The sequence below is a fragment of the Musa acuminata genome, chromosome BXJ2-11, assembly GCF_036884655.1.
Source record: "Musa acuminata AAA Group cultivar baxijiao chromosome BXJ2-11, Cavendish_Baxijiao_AAA, whole genome shotgun sequence".
NCBI lineage: Eukaryota > Viridiplantae > Streptophyta > Magnoliopsida > Zingiberales > Musaceae > Musa > Musa acuminata.
The window spans coordinates 26,074,142-26,095,328 of NC_088348.1; the positions used below are offsets into that span (position 1 = coordinate 26,074,142).

The 21,187-nt window shown below is 45.8% G+C and overlaps 2 protein-coding genes across 2 annotated transcripts; both read left to right on the forward strand.

The window, feature by feature from the left end:
- Positions 1 to 872: 872 nt before the first annotated feature.
- LOC103971600 (uncharacterized) lies at positions 873 to 17,089 on the forward strand. Its single transcript, XM_009385660.3, has 2 exons — positions 873 to 1,415; positions 16,329 to 17,089. The coding sequence occupies exons 1-2, from the start codon at positions 956 to 958 to the stop codon at positions 16,865 to 16,867; spliced, it is 999 nt and encodes a 332-aa protein (XP_009383935.2). The 5' UTR covers positions 873 to 955; the 3' UTR covers positions 16,868 to 17,089.
- A 599-nt stretch (positions 17,090 to 17,688) lies between these two features.
- Positions 17,689 to 20,925, forward strand: LOC135627419 (receptor-like protein kinase ANXUR2). The gene has a single exon (XM_065133520.1). The coding sequence runs from the start codon at positions 18,106 to 18,108 to the stop codon at positions 20,662 to 20,664; it is 2,559 nt and encodes an 852-aa protein (XP_064989592.1). The 5' UTR covers positions 17,689 to 18,105; the 3' UTR covers positions 20,665 to 20,925.
- The last annotated feature ends 262 nt before the right edge of the window (positions 20,926 to 21,187 follow it).

Consider the following 21,187-nt stretch of genomic DNA (forward strand, 5'->3'; position numbering starts at 1 on the left):
CTTCTATAAACAATAATTTTCATTTTAAAATTTCTCTTTCAAACATATTATTGAAAGATTTTTTAAACTCTGAAATATCTTTAAATACTTATGAAATATGAAGAAATTAAGTGTCAAATATCTAAAACAAATTGTTTTAATGAATATTATCTTATCAGAAAATTTTAGATTTCACAAATTCATACATATCTAATGTATAACTCATTGATGATAAGTTTATCTTCGTCTAGATATTGAGCCAAAGCATTAAAATTGAGATCATTTTCTTTCATAACTCTCCCCTCCAAAAGGTTTTCATAAAAATATGGAATTGTATCTCATGTCTACTTTCCCATACCAAAAGAAGCTTATTAGATTTGAAATTATGCAGTAGTAGATCTTTCAATTTAGTCTAGTATCTCATGACTACTAAAGTTATACGGAAGTATATCCTTCAATGTTAACTTATGTCTCATGAATACTTTCCAAAAGATTCTATCATTGTTGTATTTGATTGAAACTCTTCATCTCATCTCATATACAATACTAAATTATTTTTTCTATAAATTTTCCTAGATTTATCATATTTTATTTACAATATGTCAAAATATTTAAATAATAATATTAATATTAATATTAATAATGTAAAATTGTGTGATTAGGTTGACGGTTAGTAGAGTGATGTAGAGGATCAGATGTCCGTCCCCAGATATTCTACCTGTATAGTTCTCCTGCCAGATGGCCCGTCCGATTCGCGGGGCCCATATGGGACTTCTTTGTGAGTGACGTTGGGGGCGATATCTTCGGGTCAGATGCTTGGTAGGCGAAAACCTGTTGCTTTTTGTAGATTCCAATGCATGATCGTAACCCAATTTTTGGCAACGTGAACCAACCAAAACCTGCTCTTTTGGCGTTATGTGAAACGCCTACCAACCCCCCTTCTCGTTCCGCCTCGTAGTGCGGCCGTGTCAATCCCATGGCGGAATCAACAACCAGCAGCGCCGTCCGCAGCACAGGCGGCCGCTCGTCGAGGAACGCCGTCGTCCTCCTCCTCCTCCTCGTCTCTGCCATCCCCCTAGCAATCATCGTCTCCCTGGAGCGCTCCGCCGCGGGGTTCACTTACCAAACACGCGACTGGTTCCGGGAGTGCGCCAAGTGGGACCCCGACGGCCTCCGCTTCCTCGCGTCCACCTTCCTAGGTGGCGGCGTTGTCCAGATCCCCGCAGGTGACGCCGCCTCCGGCGCCCTGGTGGAGCGGGCGGCAGTTTCCGACCCCGACGTCGCGGGGAACGCGTCGCTGGGGATCGCGGTCGACCGAAGTCGGGGCAGGTTGCTGGTGGTGTACGCCGATCTATGGGGGTTCCGCTCGTCCGCCGTCGCCGCCTACGACCTCGGCTCGTGGGCACGCCTCTTCCTCACCCGGCTCAGTGAACCAGGTTTCTCCAGATCGCCATCACTTTTTGACTCTGAAACATAGGGCATATAATAACTGAGGATGTTGGTTCTTTATGATTGATGGATTTATCCGTGCATCACATTTATTGCTGGTGTCCTCATTAATGTAGGATGATCGCCCATCACCTGTTATGTCACGGTTCTATTGAGTCGCTTGAGACCTGATCAGTGTTCAGTAATACCCATGGCCATTGGTAAATACATTTACCATTGGCAGCAGTCACAGCAATTTGCACTTGATATTGATACGATGGTATGCACAATATTATAAATTAGGCATAGAAGATATCATATAAGCAATTTTAAGCAATTTCAATAAGAAGCATTGAAGAATTAAAATCGGTTGCAAGATTAGCAGCTGGTTTTTAGATGGGAGTGGATTCATCTGATTACGAAACCTAGGAACGGTAGAGGTTGATTGGAGATGTAAGCTAAACTAGCCGGTAAAGATTTTGATAGTTTGTCCTAAGATTCATAACTCGAATTTCGTTTTTTATCACTTATCTTTTGATTTATTTAGAAATTGATTGATTTAATATCATGAGCAGTACTTACATCATGATAGATAAATTTATTTGTGTAAAATATGTTTCTTTTATCGTGTATTTGTAAATCGATACATGTGTTGAACTGAAATTTCAGATAGTTGATGTTGTTTGATATCTGCTGTCTTTGTGAAGGCTTATTTATGTTTGCAAAAATGTTTAGAAGTAAGTTCATCTTGCATATCCATGGTCTGAGCCTGTGGTGTGCACCATAAATAAAGTATTTTTGACATAATATATACAGTTAACCTTATCTTTGAGGCATTTCCTAATTGTTAAACAATTTTATTTTCTCTGAGACACATGCCGGATCCCATTTTTTCTGTCCTTGACTTCAAACTATAGATCTGTAGCCTTGTAATTATTAATCTGAAACATGTGCATATATCAATGTGCTACTGATTCTGAACACATATTTGTAAATTAACTAAAACTTAGCTTTGTGGTAGTTCTAATTGCTTGTGATTCTTCTATTTCTTTTTTGTTTGAACAAAAAGGTACCTGTTGACTTTTTTTATTTCATGATATGTGGATAGAAGCAAGCTGACAAAGTGCATCTAAATTGGACAGGGTAAGCATATTAGCTTTTGTACTGTTGCACTATGCCTCCACCAACCTCACTTTAATTTTTGAAATGAATGACTAAGAAGTGACCTATATATTGCTCAAAGTTCAAAACCTAAAATCCAAGAAACGCTGAATCTAGTAATTGTCCATGCTAGGATATGTGAATATGTGAGAATAAAAGAAAATAGGTACAAAGCACAATAAGACGTGGAAGTCATGTTCACTTACAAAGGGGTGGCATCTACTAGCATGCAGGAGATGGGGCTCCGGTATCCAAAACCAAATTACATGTTGATGAAGGAACTGTGTCCATAAGATATGGAGATTACAAGCATTACAAATGCTCAGATTATCCTTTCAGATTTACTTGAAGCTAAAACCTCTATAACATCAAATTCCTGATTATTAGATTATTATTTACGTTCCATGACCTTGTATCTTTTGCAAGAGATAGCAAGCTTATATAAACCCCTTTTTGTCAAGAGGATGTACAGAGTTTAACTTCATCTTGTGTGAAATATTCTAGGAGGTATCTCTTACGAAAAATGTAGATTTACAGCTCTAACATTGAGGTGATCTTATTGTGTTAATAACTAATTCTGGAATCACCAGGTTGGAAATTGAAGTGAAGAGTAATACATCAGGACATAAGCATTTGAGAACATCTTTCTAATGTAACCTGGATCTAATAAAGTTTGTTTTATACCTTTATATCATGGTCGAGGTGTGCTTGCCCATCCCAAGTGTGCAAGATCATCAACACAACCTCTAAGCTGGAGCGTGTTAACTTGAGGCTTGGTTGAGGGGACGTAGGCCTTGTTCTTCTCGGTGAATAATAAAGATCACTCCTTTAACTGTTCGCCTAGTGCTTGCACACAAGTCGGAATCTGGAGGGGGATTCTTAAGTTAGCAAGAGTTGGAGATAATAGATTTAGGGGGTGTGTGTGTATGTATCTTAGGTTCGACCCCCAGCATTATTCCTGGGGGTGGTTTTATACATGTTGTCGTGTATTGACGTATATAGTTATTAATGATCATCGGCGTCTTCATCCGTCACCATGGGTGGTTAACTCGTATGCTGGGATGCCGGGGTAATCTGATCCGTTCAACCCTGCTTCATTTGGCGCTGCTTTGCACCTATGGAGTAGCTCAAGATGAGACTGTATCGCTCCGTACAACCTCAAGCGGTATTGGTGCAATGTGCTAGCGGCGTGGATGGCAGGTGACTCGGTGTGCCACGTTTGCCTTGGAACGATGTGCTAGATCTATCGTGACAACCGACGTGTACGTGGAGTGGATGACAAAATATGCTATATCATTCTCTCCCCCCTAAAGGAGTTGTGCGTCAGGAGAATCGTGAGGCATGGCTTAGGGCCTTGCAAGTCGGGTCCTCGATCCCACTGGTCGGGTGGATTACCTTGCTGTAAGCTCAGCTCCGTACTGGCTAGGATGTAGCTCGGTATTGTTTTAGTTGGTATATACCTTGGCATTAAACTGGTCAAGGTGTGCTCGGCAAAGGACTGGCCGAGGCGTAGTCGGCAATGGATTGGCTGAGATACGCTCGGCAATGGACTGGCCGAGACGTAGTCGGCAAAGGACTAACCAAGATACGCTCGATAATGGACTGGTTGAGACGTAGCCGACAATGGACTACCCGAGACATAGTTAGCAATGGACTAGCCGAGATATGCTCGATAATGGACCGGCCAAGGTATAGTTGGTAATGGATTGGCTAAGAAATAATCGGTAATGGATCGGCCTAGATGCGTTCGGCAATGGACTGGCTAAGTCATAGTCGACAATGGACTAGCTGAGACATAGTCGGCAATGGTCTGGCCAAGACATAGTCAGCAATGGATTGTCCGAGGTGTAGTCAGCAATGGACTGTGCCTCTTCGCAGGACTAAGTCTCCGACTTTAATCAGTTGAAGGCGCACCTTCCAGTTGTAAAGTCTTGCTACAACCTTTTTGTAAGCTAAGGCGTGGAGGTGCACCTTGGCCCTTCATTCCTCGATGAGGTCGAGGTTTGCTCGAAGCCCTTTCTCCGACGTGCCTTCTTCATAGTTCTCAATTCGGATGGTCAGGAAAACTATCTCAGGCAGTAGCATTGCCTCGGTCACGAATGCCAAACCAAATTGTCACGGACAAAATTAAAACTGGGTGTTCAATGTAATACTTATGTATGTTTGTGTCTTTTGATTTGTTTATGCTTTGCACAGCATGTAGAGGAACGGTCGAAGGCCTAACAACCCCATTTTAGTTGGGTTTGGTGGCCATTTTCGGCTTGTAAATAAATATTGTGTTATGTGGACACTTATGGGAGATTTTGGTTTATAGTTGACCATTTTGGACCCTTTGTTTTACGACCGTTCAGAGCTTATGAAGTCTGTTTGTAGTTTGTATTGGCTACGAAGTGTTTACTGAAATAATTGATTATGGATCCCGAGTGAAACGCTTTCTCTAACCCATAGAAGGTTTCAGGGAGGTTGACATTTGCAGACGGACATACAAGGGTACTACACAACTTAGGCAAAACCAACTAAGTGTGTGACATATGGTATCAGAGAAGGACAAGCACTCATAGAAACATTCGGTATGCAAACGTGAAAAATCTAGTGGGGCTGCGTTGAGGGCAGCCAGCACACGTGACCGTTTAGGGGAAACGAGCATGGAGATGTAGGGAAAAGGAATCGCTCAGAGGAACGGGCATTTGAGATTGACGTTTAGAGGAATGGCCAACCCTTCGCACAAGAGGCACCACGAGGACAAGCAAGCTTAAAAGAATGCATAGCACACAAAGGTTGGGATGACTGAGTTCAAGCTACGGCTCGACGTTGGCAACCATACTTAATGGTGCTCAAGGCAAGCAAGGTGCTTGATAAAGGATGAGACCATGCAAGGTGGAATGAGTTGTTCAACGACTGAAAGAGTTATGTAAAGCTCACAGAGGTGAGGGGAATTGCTAACTCAAAGAATTCGGTACTTATGCAAGGGCTTGTATACGGACGATAGAATATTCGTGGTCATCCCAAGGCGATCGAAACTCGATGTCATGGAGCATTGAAACTTTTTCGTTGGCATGAGAAGGATATGTCCGTAAGAGGTTGAAGTGTGCAACGAGTTTAATATATTATTAGGTCTTGAGGGGTGCAACAAGGGCTGTATTGGTGAGGAGTCCAAATCTAGTAAGTGCATTTGCGGGGGCAAAACAATGCACAATTTATTTAGTAAGACGAAGTAGTCCAAGGGGATGGTGGTCTCCGAAACTTCCAGAGAGAAGGATGTGAAGAGAGAAGTTGCTCCAATGGAACAGATACTTTGGAGAGATAAGTCTCGGTTCTCTAGAAGGAAAATCATATGCAATGGACCGCATATGCTGAGGAGTGCCTCAAGACAACAACTCCACAAAGCTCAACGGATCGAGCGAGTGGCTAAGAGTCGTCGCATGATCTCGCTTGAGAAAATGCATTGGGAGATGCATCGCGAGATCATGTGGGGGAGCGACCCTAGGCAACACAAATGAAGGCACATTTGGAGCCGATATGAAGATCAGACTTAACGGAGGGCTAACTCGTGGAATGATGGGCATCAAGGCCACCATCAACTCAATGTAAATCAATGAGAGAGCAATTTAGGTGTAACTTGGTGAAGGACCCAAGCCGCATGAAGGGAGTTGACATAGATGGAACATGGAGCAGAGGCACGAAGCTTTCCTTGGACAAAGGTTAATGATATGAACTCTTGCAGAAGCAAGAGCGAGATTATGTTGTTCAATGGGTCCCTCATTCAGATGGAGCGGACTCATCCTGCATGGTACCAAAGACGAAGGGAGCTTCTAGGCACATGCATCTTATCTCAAAAAAGCATTTGACGGAGGAACCAATACGACTCAACTTGCGGAGGTGAAGTTGGGTTAAGAAGACTTTGGCATGGGGTAAGAGGATGCAGAGTCAGGTAATCTTGAAGAATATGCCACAGTGCTACCATTCAAGTTGCCATGAAGGAAGCGGTGCGTAGCAGAGATTATGCTGGTAGGGGCAAAGGTCCAGGATCTAGACAATAGTGCACCAATTTCAACGAAGTCAGTGAACTTCGGGAGCTACTATGCGATGGACTGTCCTAAAGCTATGCTTCGTTTGGGTTTGACCCGAGAGCAGGTGGACGAAGGTCGATTGCCAAAGGAGCGAATACAATTGAAGGTGGAAGAGGACATGTGATGTGTTGGCAGAGGCCACACATGGAGGGATCATAATCCGAGTTCATCTCATAAGGATCGAAATGCAATAAAGATGTTATCAAGAGGCGACATGGTGCAGCGGATCGTAGTAAAACAGTTCGTGGCAATCCGATACACATGAATCTAGTCCCGCGAGGGACTAGATCATATAGAGGCATGATCAGGAGCTATTATGAGCTCCACTTCGGTGAACAACATGACGATAAGAAAGGCTATGAATTCAAGGAGTGAATGTCATGGTATCGCAGAGGCGAGTCTTTCATGCATACATTGAGTTTTGTATCGGATAAAAGCTTTGGTCATCAACATATGGGCGCTATATATCATCGAGGGAGTATACCGAATGCAAGTACCAGTGAGTCCCATGGGAAGAAATTGATCATATAGAGGTATAATCAGAGCAACTGGAGAGTTAATCTACTCCAGAGCTCATATTCGTTTAAGCGAGCTCGGTAAGTTAGAGGACAAGGCCAAGTATGCAAATGTTACTACCAAGGAAGCTAAGGAGAATATAATCAGTGCTAACCCTATAACATGATGGCTGAGGCCATGCATGAGAGGTGTAGTTGGTATTTCCATCGACCAAGGGGAACAGCTCGGAGAACACAGAAGTATTAAAGCAAGGGGTCAAAAGAGGCGAGGAAGCGACGACGAGTCCAAATAAACTTAGCTACAAAAAAAAAAAACAAGCATTGATTAGAATGAAGGTGGACTCGGAAGAGTGCCATAGAGGCAGATCTACCGATCATAAAGAAAGGGACGCAGATGCGACATGATGGATATTAGGGCTATGGGCATGGCAACACCATGGTACCGTAGAGATGGGGCTTCTGTGAAGTCATCGATCCCTTATTTTCATAAAGGGAGGATACTTGGTTGTGAAAAGGGCCGAGAATGTGGAGAATGCAGTGGCAAGCTCTAAGTACCGAGACAAGACTAAAGGGCAGAGGCCAATGAACTTCGTAAGACCGGTGTCAATGAGCTTCTCATCAAGATAGCCAAAAGTGAAGGACTTTGGGTCGATGCAAGAGTGCTCGACCAAGGAACGAAGTAGGCAGTACGCGGTGTTGTACCTTTGCGACTCAAAAGAGTAGGCAACAAAGATGATAGAGAAGATGGTACCTTTGTCCAACTCACGGACTTAGTTGGAATTGCCTAAGTCATGAAGCGCCCTTGTGGCAAAGTCACGGACTTTGTTGGAGTTGCCTAAGTTGTGAAGCACCCTTGTGCCAAGTCCTCAGACTTAGCTAGGATTGCATAAGTCATGAGGCACCATTGCGACATATGTGTCCGTAAAGGGTCAGCTTAGTTGTAACCTTGTACAAGTCTCGAAGGACCTGTAAAACAGAAAGTTGATTCAATTGAAAACGAGCGACGGATAAGTTTTGACATCTCGCAAAAAGGGAAGCTTTACCAGCAATTCAGTGAGCAGCTTGAGTGGAAGAGAGAAAAGAAAGGAAGAAGAAAACAAGGACTTTAGAAAGTAGAACGAACAGTTGTAAGTCTACAAACAATTTCTCATCGGGTGCCGGGCGCAAAGGCAAGTTAACGTGCGAACTTGTGAAGATTGTTCAACGTTCGACAATATACCGAAGCCCCATCCAGCCCTATGCCACCCGGGGGTTCCAGATTGCTAAGATGGCTGACATTTTGTATACAGTTGCAGTTTGCACAAAGTAAGCCATGACATGTGAAAACGGAGTCATTTTAGGGCAGTTTGGCTCAGCACAACAAGCGATCGCACTACAGTGCTACGAACTATCATTATTTACATTTTCCAAGCAAAAACGCACATAACCAAGGCAAAGCATTCTACCATGTCTTTGTATAAGCATGCAAAAGCAACGAACAGTTTATTGAACGAAGTTGTTGTGGGTGCATGACAACCATTCGTGACATTCTCCCCCACTTAAACTGTCGACGCCCTCGTCAATGCTTGTTCGTAGTTGTTGACGACTGCTTCTTCATGTCATAGGGCATCTTCGGGCTCCCAATTGGCTTCATTTCGGGGAAGCTTTCGCCACCTCTCCAAGTACTCGGTTTACTCAACTCCATTGGGTAGCTTTATCTTGCAATCTGCTAAAATGGTTTCAACTCGCTTCTCGTAGGAGGCTCTAGTGGGGGGTAGCCTAGTTGGAATACTTCGGGAAGCATCTTGTGGATTTGAGTGATAAGCTTTCCAGTTACTAGCGTGAAAAATATTATGAATTTTGAGCCACGTCGGCAGCTGCAACTTGTAGGAGACGGTACCCACCCTACTGATAATTGGGAACGACCCTTCGTAGTTGCGCACCAATCCTTTGTGTACTTTGTGCCTAAAGAATTGGAGTGATGCTGGTTGAAGCTTCACCAACACTAAATCGTCGACTTTGAACTTTTGTAGGCGCCTTCCCAAGTTTGCCCACTTCTTCATCCTTTTGGTCGCCTTCTTCAAGTAAGCCCATGCAATATATGCATTTCGGTGCCATTCTTTTGCAAAGTGATATACTGAAGGACTACTCCCAGTATACCTGATAGCCAAGGTTTGAGGAGTCGACGGTTGTTGGCCTGTAATAATCTCAAAGGGGCTCTTGTTGGACGCGGAGATCCGCTACAAATTGTAGGAGAATTGGGCTATGTCCAATAACGTCACCCAATCTCGTTGGTTAGCACTCACGTAGTGTCGAAGATATTGCTCAAGGAGTGAGTTTATCCTTTCGATTTAGCCATCCGTCTGGGGGTGGAGGCTGGTGGAGAAGTATAACTTAGACCTCAACAATTTGAATAACTCGGTCCAGAATCGTCCTAGGAATCGAGCATCTTGATCACTAATGATATTAGGCGGGAATCTTCAATACTTCACCGCATTCTTCTGTTAGGAACGAGTCAGCACTAAGAGGGGGGGTGAATTAGTGCAGCGGATAAAAACGTCAATTCTAAAATCTTCGTTTCGAGTAAACCCGTTTCGGAAAGATATTAAACTTGAAAGCGTTCGAAAGAGTGTAAAGCAAGTAAGAAAGTTTGTCGTAAAGTAAATTGCACAAACAGAAATGCAAACCAGATTTTTATAGTGGTTCAGTCGTCATGACCTACATCCACTCCGTCGGGGCCACCAACATCCACTAACGATCTTCCTTCAATAGGCGAAGATCAACTACCCTTTCATACTCTTCCTCCTTTTCATGGGTTTAGGAGACAACCCTTACAAGCCTCTCTTTTTAGACCTCACTTCTCCCTTTAGAAGAACTCTCTAAATACTAGGAAGAAGGGACTCTAAATCCTAAGAGAGTTTCCTATTTTTCTTTCCCCCTTTTCCAACTCAATTTCGTGCTCAAATCTTATTACTCCATGCAGGAATAGCTGAGGTATTTTATAGACCCCAAATGATTTCAAAATTGGAGCAAAAAAAGGTCTCATCCCGGGTTTCCCGGGTCCTAGCGGTTCTACCGCCTGTGCTGGGCGGTACCACCGCTTACAGCACTGACACTGGGTGGTACCACCGCCCAGTCTGGCGGTACCACCGCCTGACACAGTCTCGAAAACTATGCCTCGTAGACTAATCCACCGATGGTGCCACCGCCTGACTCAACTTTTGGGTCACTAAATGTGCCTTTCTCTTGGCCCAAAACAGCTCCATGTTGGGCTCAGTTGGCCCCTAATTGAGTTGGCTTAATTTTATTTTAAACAGACTCAATTAGACTCTAAACTAACTCGATCTAGACATAATTGATTACAAGCGAATCTTTGCTGTCCGGCATGTCATTGGTTCATCCGGCGCTTCGTCCGATCCTTTGGTGCATCGTCCTCTCCTTCGGTGTATTGCCCAATCGACATGTTGTCTTGTCGCAACATCCGATCTTCTTGGCGCAATGTTCGATCTTCTTGGCCCGACGCCCAAATTTATGGCCCGAAGCCTTCTACTGGTACGTCGACCGTTCCTCCGGCTCGACATCCAATCTTCTGACATGTTTGCTCCGACCCAACGTCTGATTCCTCTTGCTTTAATCAATTTACCTTTTCTGATCGAAGTTAGCCCCGCGTTACTCAAAATGCTTATTAGATCACAAACACATCAATTGATTTCATCATCAAAATATGAGATTCAACATCTTCATCATCAACTTGGCCGTCTCCTCTACTGAACAGTGTAAGGGTGTAGCAATAAAAGTTGCATACTTTGAAAATCGATTAACTACCACAAGTATCGATCCGACTTCCCCTATTGTCGGCAAGCTTGAGATGAAGTCCAAGGAAATACTCTCTCACAACCTTTTTGGTATGGGCAATGACTCCAAAAGTCCCATTGGCTTCTGCTGCTCCACCTTATCTTATTAGCAAATAAGGCACATTCGAACGTATTCCTCCACATTAGTCCCCATCTTTGGCCAGTAGAAGGCCCTCTCCACAAGAGCCAATATTCGGTGAATGCCCGGATGTCCTACCCAAAGGGAATTGTGACACTCTCTCAGAAGTTCACGCCTCAAATTGTCCACTTAAGGAACATAAATCATATTCTCTTTTGTGTAGACGAGTCCCTCCTAGACCCAAAATCATTGTGCCTTGCCTTCTTTGATTAGTTGCATCAGGGTTATTGCATGGGGATCATTATACAGTTCATCCCTGATCCTGAAAAGGAAGTTGGAGTGCAGCTGACTTGCTTGGCTTTCGCCCTCTAGCTGCATGATATTCACCTGCTCCACTTTCCGGCTTAGCGCATTGGCTACGACATTTGCTCTTTCGGGCTTGTACTTCATTCTCAGCACAAATCGCAATCTGAGAAGGTAGTGCCGCCAAACTTGTAGATAGTGGACCACCGCTATCATCTCCTTCTTGTGCATCGGATACCGTCGCTCGGTCTCATTGAGCTTGCGGCTCTTGTTGGCCACCGAGTGACCCTCCTACATGAGTACTTCCCCAATAGCAAAATCTGAAGCATCCGTATGGACTTCGAAGGGCTCCCCATAGTCTGATAATTTGAGCACCGATTCTTCCAACACAACAGCTTTTAGATCTTGGAATGCATCTTCACATTTTTCAAACCATCTCATCGAATACCCAACTATGAAACAACGATAGTAGTTGACGAAACCAAGGAAACATCTCAGCTCCGAAACCTTCTTTGGAGTTCACCATTCCACAACAGCTTGCACCTTTGATTTGTCCATTCGAATGGAACTATCACCTATTTGATGTCCCAAAAATAAGATCTTTGTTTGAGCAAAGTAGCACTTATTCCTTTTCATGAACAAAGTGTTTTCCCTGATAACCTTAAAAATTGTGTGAACGTACTCAACATGCTTCTCGAGTGTTTGGCTATAGACGACGATATCGTCTAAGTAGACAATCACAAACTTATCCAAATACTCCTTGAATAGTTGGTTCATAAGAGTGCAGAATGTGGCCGGAGCATTAGTTAAGCCGAAAGGCATCACTAAGAACTCAAACGCTTTATACCTAGTCACGCAAGTAGTATTCGCTTCGTCACCTTCAGCAATGTGCACCTGTCAGTACCCCGATCGAAGGTCAAGTTTGGCGAAGTACTTTGCTTTGCCTAATTGGTCAAACAAGTCTGCGATGAGGGGAATGAGATACTTGTTCTTTACCGTCACCTTTTTGAGGGCTCGATAGTCGATGCATAGTCGGAGGCTCCCATCTTATTTTTTTTTGGAAGAGAACTGAAGCTCTGAATGGTGCTTTAAAACTGTGGATAAGACCATCGCTTAGCAGTTCATCTAACTGCTTTTTGAGCTCTGCCAACTCTGGGGACATGCAATAGGGTGGTCTTACTGGAGGTTTTACTCCTGATTCCAGTTTGATATGATAATCCACTCCTCTGCGTGGTGGAAGAGTTTTTGGCAACTCGGGTGGCATAACATCTGGAACTCTTTTAGAACATTTACCGCCATAATAGGTTCATGAATGGCCTCCTCGTTGAGGGGCTCTAGCTTTACAGTAGTCACGAATGTTAATATACCTTTTCGTACCCCTTTATTTAGTTGTAATGTCGATATTTGTTGGGGGTCCTTGGTGCCTCTCCGAGAGACGGGAACCACACAGGGGTTGTCACCTCTCATCATACATGGGGAGTTTAGGAACGACATCAACACAAACTTCGTCGCATGGACGAACTCCATTCTGAGAATTACTTAGAAGTCGTCCAATGGCACCAGCATCATGTTTGTGCTCCCACTCCATGTTCCGATTTTGATAGGGACTCCCTTTACTAGCCCGGAGATTCGCTTGGCCTCCAAGTTCACCGCCTTCATCTGACTTGGGTTCTTCTCTAAAATCAGCCCAAGTCGCTTTGCTTCTCGGTCAGCAATAAAGTTGTGAGTAGTGCCCATGTCCACTATTGCATGGATTGTTTAGCCATTGAGGTTAATGTCGACATACATCAGCTCACTACTCCCTGCTTTTTATGGCTTTACCTTTATGTTCTCCCCCACTCGACCCCGTAATGCATTCAACAAACTCATTGCTCCCATCCGGGGACCTTGCAACTCCTCATCGTCGTTGTTGGATTTTGAACTACTTGAACTAAGGGCGACGGCCCGGTCCTTGTCTGACTTGGGGGGATGGATTGAAGCTATTAGGGCATTAAGTGTCTGTTTTTGTGGACACTCCCTCATCATGTGCGACCCTCCGTACAAGAAGCATTCGTCAGGTTTTTGGGTCTTGTCTTTTGAGCTTAGCCTTTTGTGGGAACTCTTCTTCCTTTGCTCACCCTCGGGATCCTTCCCTCGAGAATATTTTGGAGGTTGATTTCCTGAATATTATTTCTTTTTCCCTGAGTCCTTCGAGGAAACAAAGTCGATGAGTCTTTCTGTAGTCGCAATTACCCCGATCACATTGGTGATATTCCTTCAATGCTGTTCCTGTTGAGCCCGTAGCTTTAGGCCATCGAGGAAGTTGAACAACTTATCCTTCTCAGACATGTCCTGTATATCCAACATCAGTGTATAAATTTGCTTCACATACTCTCGGATGGAAGTACTTTGGCGGAGTTGTTTCAGCTTCCTCCTTGTAATGAACTCTGTGTTCTCGGGTAGGAATTGAATTCTCAACTCTCGCTTCAAGTCCTTCCGTGTGTCCACCCCAAACTGACCTTATTGGATCTCCTTCCAACGGGTTCATCATCAAAGTTTTGTATCCTCGTTCAAATACATTGTTGCTATTGAAACTTTAGTATCTTCATAATCGAGCCTTATAGCTCGAAAGTATTATTCCATATCAAATAAAAAATTCTCAAGCTCCTTTGCGTCCCTAGCACCTCCATAGCAATGAGGCTCAAGTACCCTCAAGTTTTGTGTCAGCATAACGTGGGTGTTGCTCCCTCCCGTATTTAGTGCCCTTGTGAGTGTTGTCACTTTAGAAGTGAGTTCTACCACGACTTCGTGTAAGTGTTGCATGGAGTTTTTTGTATCGTTCGTCAATCAATCGGCTTAGGCCTCAACCTTGTCGATTCGGGATTTGACTTCTTCTTGTAAGCTCTCTGCCCCAAGAAGTCTTTGTTGGCCTTGTAAAAGTTCCTCTAAGCTCGCTTCAAGAACATCCAAGCGGGTTTCTATCATTGAGAGTCTCTTCTTATGACTCTTTTTCCCGGTTGGTGCTCCATATTGTGTCTCCTCTACTCGCAGAGAGTAGCCAACTTCTCGCTCATCATGTTCATTTCCACGTTCCTCCGGAGCGACACCAATAGCATGAGAGCGAATTTGCACTTGCAACCTACCTGCGGTTGCTTGGGGCAATGGTTTGGCTTGCCCTGTCTTGCTCGATTCGCCATGATGCTTTACCATGGCGAGATTGTGAAGTTTCTTCGCTGCTTGCTCGAATTGCTTGTCTGCTCTGATACCACAATGTCACGAACTTAGCTGGAATTGCAAAAGTCATGATGCACCCTTACGATAAAATCACAGACTTAGCTGGAGTTACTTAAGTCATGAAGCACCCTTACGCCAACTCCTTGGACTTAGCTGGGATTGCCTAAGTCATGAGGCACCCTTGCAGCGTATACGTCCGCAAAGGGTCAACTTAGTTGCAATCTCGTATAGGTCTCGAAGGACCTGTAAAATAGAAAGTTGATTAAATTGAAAATGAGCAACTGACAAGTCCCGTCGTCTCGTGAAGAGGGAAGATTTACAAGCAATTCAGTGAGCACCTTGAGTGCAAGAGAGAAAAAAAGAAGGAGAAAACAAGGACTTTAGAAGGTAGAGCGAATAATTGCAAATCCACAAACAATTGCTCACCGGGTGCCGGGCGCGAAGGCAAGTTCCCATCAAGATAACGTGCGAACTTGTGAAGATTATTCAAACGCCCGACAATATATCGAAGCCTCATCTAGTCCTGTGCCACCTGGGGGGTTCCAGGGTGCTGAGATGGCTGACGTTTTGTGTGCAACTACGGTTTACAAAAAACAACTCATGACACGTGAAACGAAGTCATTTTGGGGTAGTTCAGCCCAACACGACGAGTGGTCATACTGTAAGTTGCGAACTATCGTTGCTTACATTTTTCAAGCAAAAACACACATAACCAAGGCAAAATATGATGTCATATCTCTATATAAGAATGTAAAAGCGATGAACGGTTTGTTGAATGAAGTTGTTGCGGGTGCACGATGACCGTTCGTGACAGTGGGGTGCCTGCACACAGGTCAGGGAGGGGGATTCTCGATTTAGTCTCTTCGATACTTAGGTTAGTAAGAGTTGGAGATAGGAGAGTTAGTGTGTGTGTATGTATGTGTCTTAGGTCCGACCTCCAGTGTTGTTCCTAAGGGTGGCTTTATACCTATTGTCGTGTGTTGACATATGTAGTTATTAATGATCGTCGACGTCTTCGTACGTAGGTGTTTAAAGGCACCATCGCCATGGGTGGTCAGCTCGTACGATGGGACACAGAGGCAGTCTGATTTGTTTGGCTCTGCTTCATTCGACGCTACTCTAAGCCTCTAGAGTAGCTCGGGACAGGATTGCACCACTCCGTATAGCCTTGAGCGGTATTGGTGGTGTGTTAGCGGCATGGATGGCAAGTAGCTCGGTGCGCCATGTTGGCCTTGGAACGTCATGCCAGATCCGTCATGGTTGTCGACATGTTCGTGGAGCAGATGCCAGAATATGCTATATCAAAGTTCTCCGAATGGCAAATCTGAAGATGCTAATGCCATGAATTTATGTAACATAGCTGGTCTTAAGTTAATTCGGGTGTAGGTTCCATTAGTCAGACCTAGCACTAATGATAGAATTGCTCGACGTTGAAAATTCTCTTGATAAGAGACTTTTTATTTGCATGTTTGTATCATATTGAGGCCTATAAGTTGAAATAAAACTTGAACAATGTATAGCATGTATCGGTAAAACTAGATATTCTTGTTTCTGTACATGTATATACACACGTCAACCTAGGTATTGGGTGTTTATCCAGTTTTATATCCAAACGTATGGTCGGCCAAGTAAAGTTACCTGGTAGCATTATATGCTTGAATCCAAACTGTGGAGCTCTAACATATTTTCCATGTAAAATTCTGATTTCGGATTAATCATTTGTCGACCATGGTTCTGTATGTTGTAGGAGATGAAGCTTCATTTGCTGATGATGTAGCAGTAGACGAGGACGGGAACGCATATATCACAGATGCAATGGCAAACAAAATATGGAAGGTGGGGTTGAATGGTGAATTGGTATCCATTATTAGAAGCAACTTTTTCATCCAGAGGAAGGAATGGTACTATAATTTTGTTGGTCTGAACGGTATCGTGCACCATCCTGATGGCTATCTGCTGGTCATTCACACTGCTAGCGGTCATCTCTTCAAGGTTAACACGGCGAATGAAGAAGTCACAGTGGTTAGAGTTCGAGGGTCATTGCTGATGGGGGATGGTATGGAGTTGGTTTCACCAACTAAGCTGGTCATCGCTGGTACACCCTCTGCAAGGTTGGTGGAAAGCTTTGATGGTTGGGAGACGGCCAATGTCACAGGGCGGTACATTGGACCCATGCACCGAGTCGCCTCATCAGCTACTGTCAAGGATGGAAGGGTATATCTTAACCATATCGTAGGAGCAGGAATAACGAAGAGGTCTCATGTCATCGTTGAGGCAATTTTCTAACCTCATCAGTTACTGCTTAAAACCTTCGTGAGGAAGCCCTTGTTAGAGCCATGTTGTTATGGTGTTACACCCCAAACCTGTGATGATTACGTTGGGAAAGAACATACAAACACTCGTTCTGTCACCACATTGAGTACTTCTTCCATCACCTAATCCCGGAGTTACTTCGTCAGATTGGATGAACTTTATGTTATCATATAATTTATGTTGTTTCTTGCTTCATTCACAGTGTGTCGTGGTATGTGCATTTGAAATGCTAGAACTTAACAGGAGTCGTCCTTCACGTTATACAAGAAGGCATTCATGCAGGTTTGTCCTTTTTGACCAATTCATCATTGTTTCACGAGGCAAATGATGTTGATGTCGTAATCTTATTGTTGACCCAATTGTGAGCTCACTAGATGCGGCATTGTTGTCTCTAATAATTAATTGTTTGTCGCCCATATTTATTAAGGTTGTGCTTTCTGACCTCCTGAATCCGTCCGACGTTCCCATCTGACATTAATTGAATTGATTTGCTGGTGAAAGATCTGTAGATATTCCTGCATCATTCATTCATTTCTATTCTATCGGTACGCTTTATTTAATTTCTGACAGTGTTGATGCATCCACAGAAAGTTTTTGTTACCACATTGCTGCTTCTAAATATTTATACAGGACACAAAAATGCCCCCCAAATCGTAATCATCGTTATGATCTAAATATCACTCTCAAATTAATTTGCGAATGAGTAGATGCTACCAAAGGTTAATAGCGAACATAATAATAATTATTATTATTATGAGACATACTCTAGTTTGATCCAAACCTCCCATGATCGTCGTTAAGATTGGAAGGGTCAATATTTGTCATCCAAGCAGTAAAATAACATTTTTGACCGTTTAATCGAATACTATTCAAACAAACAAGCAAGCCGCGAATGGCATGTACACCATGTCATTTCCAATCTTAGCATGTTCTATGTGTGGAATTGTCTCCCGCCACCCGATGGTAACCGAACTCCCCCGCTTTTCATTCTCCAACTCCCGCCTCCAACGGCCTGCCGTTCCCGTATCAACGCTCCTCCCCTCCTCCTTCCCCCGAAGAAAAGAACAGAGGCGACAGCGCAAAGGACATCAACAGAGCGAAAGCAGAGAAAGAACACCAACTGTTCTCTGTTCTCCTCTGTTGCCCTCTTCCTCCCCTCGACGCTCTTCGTACCTCCATGGATTGATCCGTACCAATAGCAGCAGAAGGAAATGGCGAAAGATTCTCTTCTCATCTCCCTCCTCCTTCTCTTCTCGTCCTTTGCCTCGCAGGCCGCCTACCTCCCCTCAGATTCGATCCTCCTCAATTGTGGATTTTCCTCGGAGGCCACCGACGCCGACGGCCGAAAATGGCTGGCGGATTCCACCTCCAAGTCCAGCCTCACCTCCAAGAACTCCGCCCCGGCCACCGCCCTCTACCAGGACCCGGCGCTCCCGTCCACCGTCCCCTACATGTCCGCACGGGTATTCAACTCGGAATCCACCTACAAGTTCGCCGTTAACGGGTCCGAGCGCCACTGGGTGCGCCTCCACTTCTACCCGTCCGCCTACAATGGCCTCCCCCCGGAGAACTCCTTCTTCTCCGTCTCGACTTCCGACGGCATCACCCTCCTCAAGAACTTTAGCGCGTACATCACCGCCAAGGCCCTCACGCAGGCCTACATCGTCAAGGAGTTCTCCGTCCTGCCGACCTCCGCCGGAAGCATAAGCCTCACCTTCACGCCGTCGGCCGACCACAACAGTTCCTACGCTTTCGTCAACGGCATCGAGATCGTGTCGATGCCGGATATCTACAGCGAGCCGGCGGAGCTGGTGGGTTTCTCGGATCAGGCCGTCGAGGTTGGCAGCTCTGCGTTGCTGACGATGTACAGGCTCAACGTGGGAGGGCAGTACTTGCCGGCTAGCAACGATTCCGGCCTCAGCCGGACTTGGTACGACGACTCCCCCTACATCTACGGTGCCGGCTTCGGCATCACCACCTCGGCCAGCAACAAGCTCAAGATAAGCTACCCAGAGGAGGGGACGGCGGAGTCCGCTGCCCCCACCGACGTCTACCGCACGGCGAGGTCGATGGGCCCTGATCCCAAGGTCAACATGAACTACAACCTCACCTGGATCTTCCAAGTCGACGCCAACTTCACCTACGTCGTCAGGCTCCATTTCTGCGAGCTGCAGATGACCAAGGTCAACCAGAGAGTGTTCGACATCTTCGTCAACAACCAGACCGCGCAGGCTCAGGCGGACGTAATCGCGTGGGCTTCTTCCAAGGCCGTGCCGGTGTACAAGGACTACGCGGTGTACGTCGCCGACGGCCCCGGCGACGAGCAGCTCTGGGTGGCGCTGCATCCTTCGGCGGCGGCGAAGCCCGAGTACTACGACTCGGTGCTGAACGGATTGGAGATCTTTAAGCTCAATGACAGTGCGGGGAACTTGGCAGGACCCAACCCCGAGCCTTCTTCCATGCTCGCCGAAGCTGAGTCGGAGGAGGCGCAACGAAGCTTCTCGTCCGAGTCGAGCAGCAACGTGCACATAATAGGCAGCGCGGCGGGCGGAGTTGCGGCTGCCAGCGTCTTCTTTGCCATCTGCGTCGTGGTGTATCAGCGCAAGAAGAGGGTGGGCGGCAACGACTCGAGCGGCGGCTCGGGCTGGTTGCCCCTGTACGGCGGTACGTCGACCAGCAGCTCCACCATCTCCGGCAAGAGCTCCGGGAGCAGCCACCTGTCGAACCTGGCGGCGATGTGCCGCCACTTCTCCTTCGCGGAAATCAAGAAGGCGACCAAGAACTTCGACGAGTCGCTGGTCATCGGCGTGGGGGGGTTCGGGAAGGTGTACAAAGGCGTCGTCGACGAGGGGACCAAGGTGGCGATCAAGAGGTCGAACCCGTCGTCGGAGCAGGGCGTGAACGAGTTCCAGACCGAGATCGAGATGCTGTCGAAGCTGAGGCACAAGCACCTGGTCTCCCTCATCGGCTGCTGCGAAGAGAACGGCGAGATGATCCTGGTGTACGACTACATGGCGCACGGCACGCTCAGGGAGCACCTATACAAGAGCGGCAAGCCGCCATTGTCGTGGAAACAGAGGCTGGAGATCAGCATCGGAGCGGCGAGGGGACTGCACTACCTCCACACCGGCGCCAAGTATACCATAATCCACAGGGACGTGAAGACCACCAACATCCTGGTCGACGAGAACTGGGTGGCCAAGGTGTCCGACTTCGGGCTGTCGAAGACCGGCCCCATGGTGAACCAAACCCACGTGAGCACCATGGTCAAGGGCAGCTTCGGCTACCTCGACCCGGAGTACTTTCGGCGACAGCAGCTGACGGAGAAATCCGACGTCTACTCCTTCGGGGTCGTCCTGTTCGAGGTGCTGTGCGCGCGGCCGGCGCTGAACCCGAACCTTCCGAGGGAGCAGGTCAGCCTCGCCGACTGGGCGCTGCACTGCCAGAAGAAGGCGGTGCTCGCCGACATCGTCGACCCGCTTCTGGAGGGAAAGATCGGGCCCGAGTGCTTGAAGAAGTTCGCTGAGACGGCGGAGAAGTGCCTCCTGGATCACGGGGTCGACCGGCCCTCCATGGGCGACGTGCTATGGAACCTCGAGTTCGCGCTGCAGCTGCAGGAAAGCTTCGAGAGCGGGAAGCCGGTGACGGAGGAGACGACGGAGAGGCCAGTGGCGGTCGGCAATGGAAGCGTCGGCGGCGGGAGTGAGGTGAGCGAGGAGTCGGACAACAGTGCGGTGTTCTCTCAGCTCATCAACCCGGTGGGGAGATGAAGTCTCTGTCGAGCTATTACCGCCGGTGATTGATTGGGGGAAGGACGGGGAGAAATCAACTCGGTCTGCTGCCTTATTCAGACTACTACTTTTTCTTCCTCTACATTCCTTCAGATCAATCACCGGATACTGTGCGATTTGCTAGAAGAGTAGAAACCTCAACCGCGGATCTTTCCATCGTCAGTGTGCCCAAATTATTTCATCTACCTAATTGCATTCTTGTGTTATTCATGTGGTCCAATCGATCGATTATTGTGATTATTCATGGCACAAATTATTTCATCTACCTAATTGTGTTATTCATGCGGTCCAATTGATCGATTTATTGTGATTATTCATGTGGTCCAATCGATTGATTATTGTGATTATTTATGTGGTCCAAAATCAAATTATAGCGTAGTGTCGGTCATTTCTAAAACTAAACATTAGAGATCTATTATATTAAGTTTAAATAATTATCCACTAAAGGTTAAGTTAATAATATTATATCATCATGTTCGTATAAATCGATGTAAGTCATTAC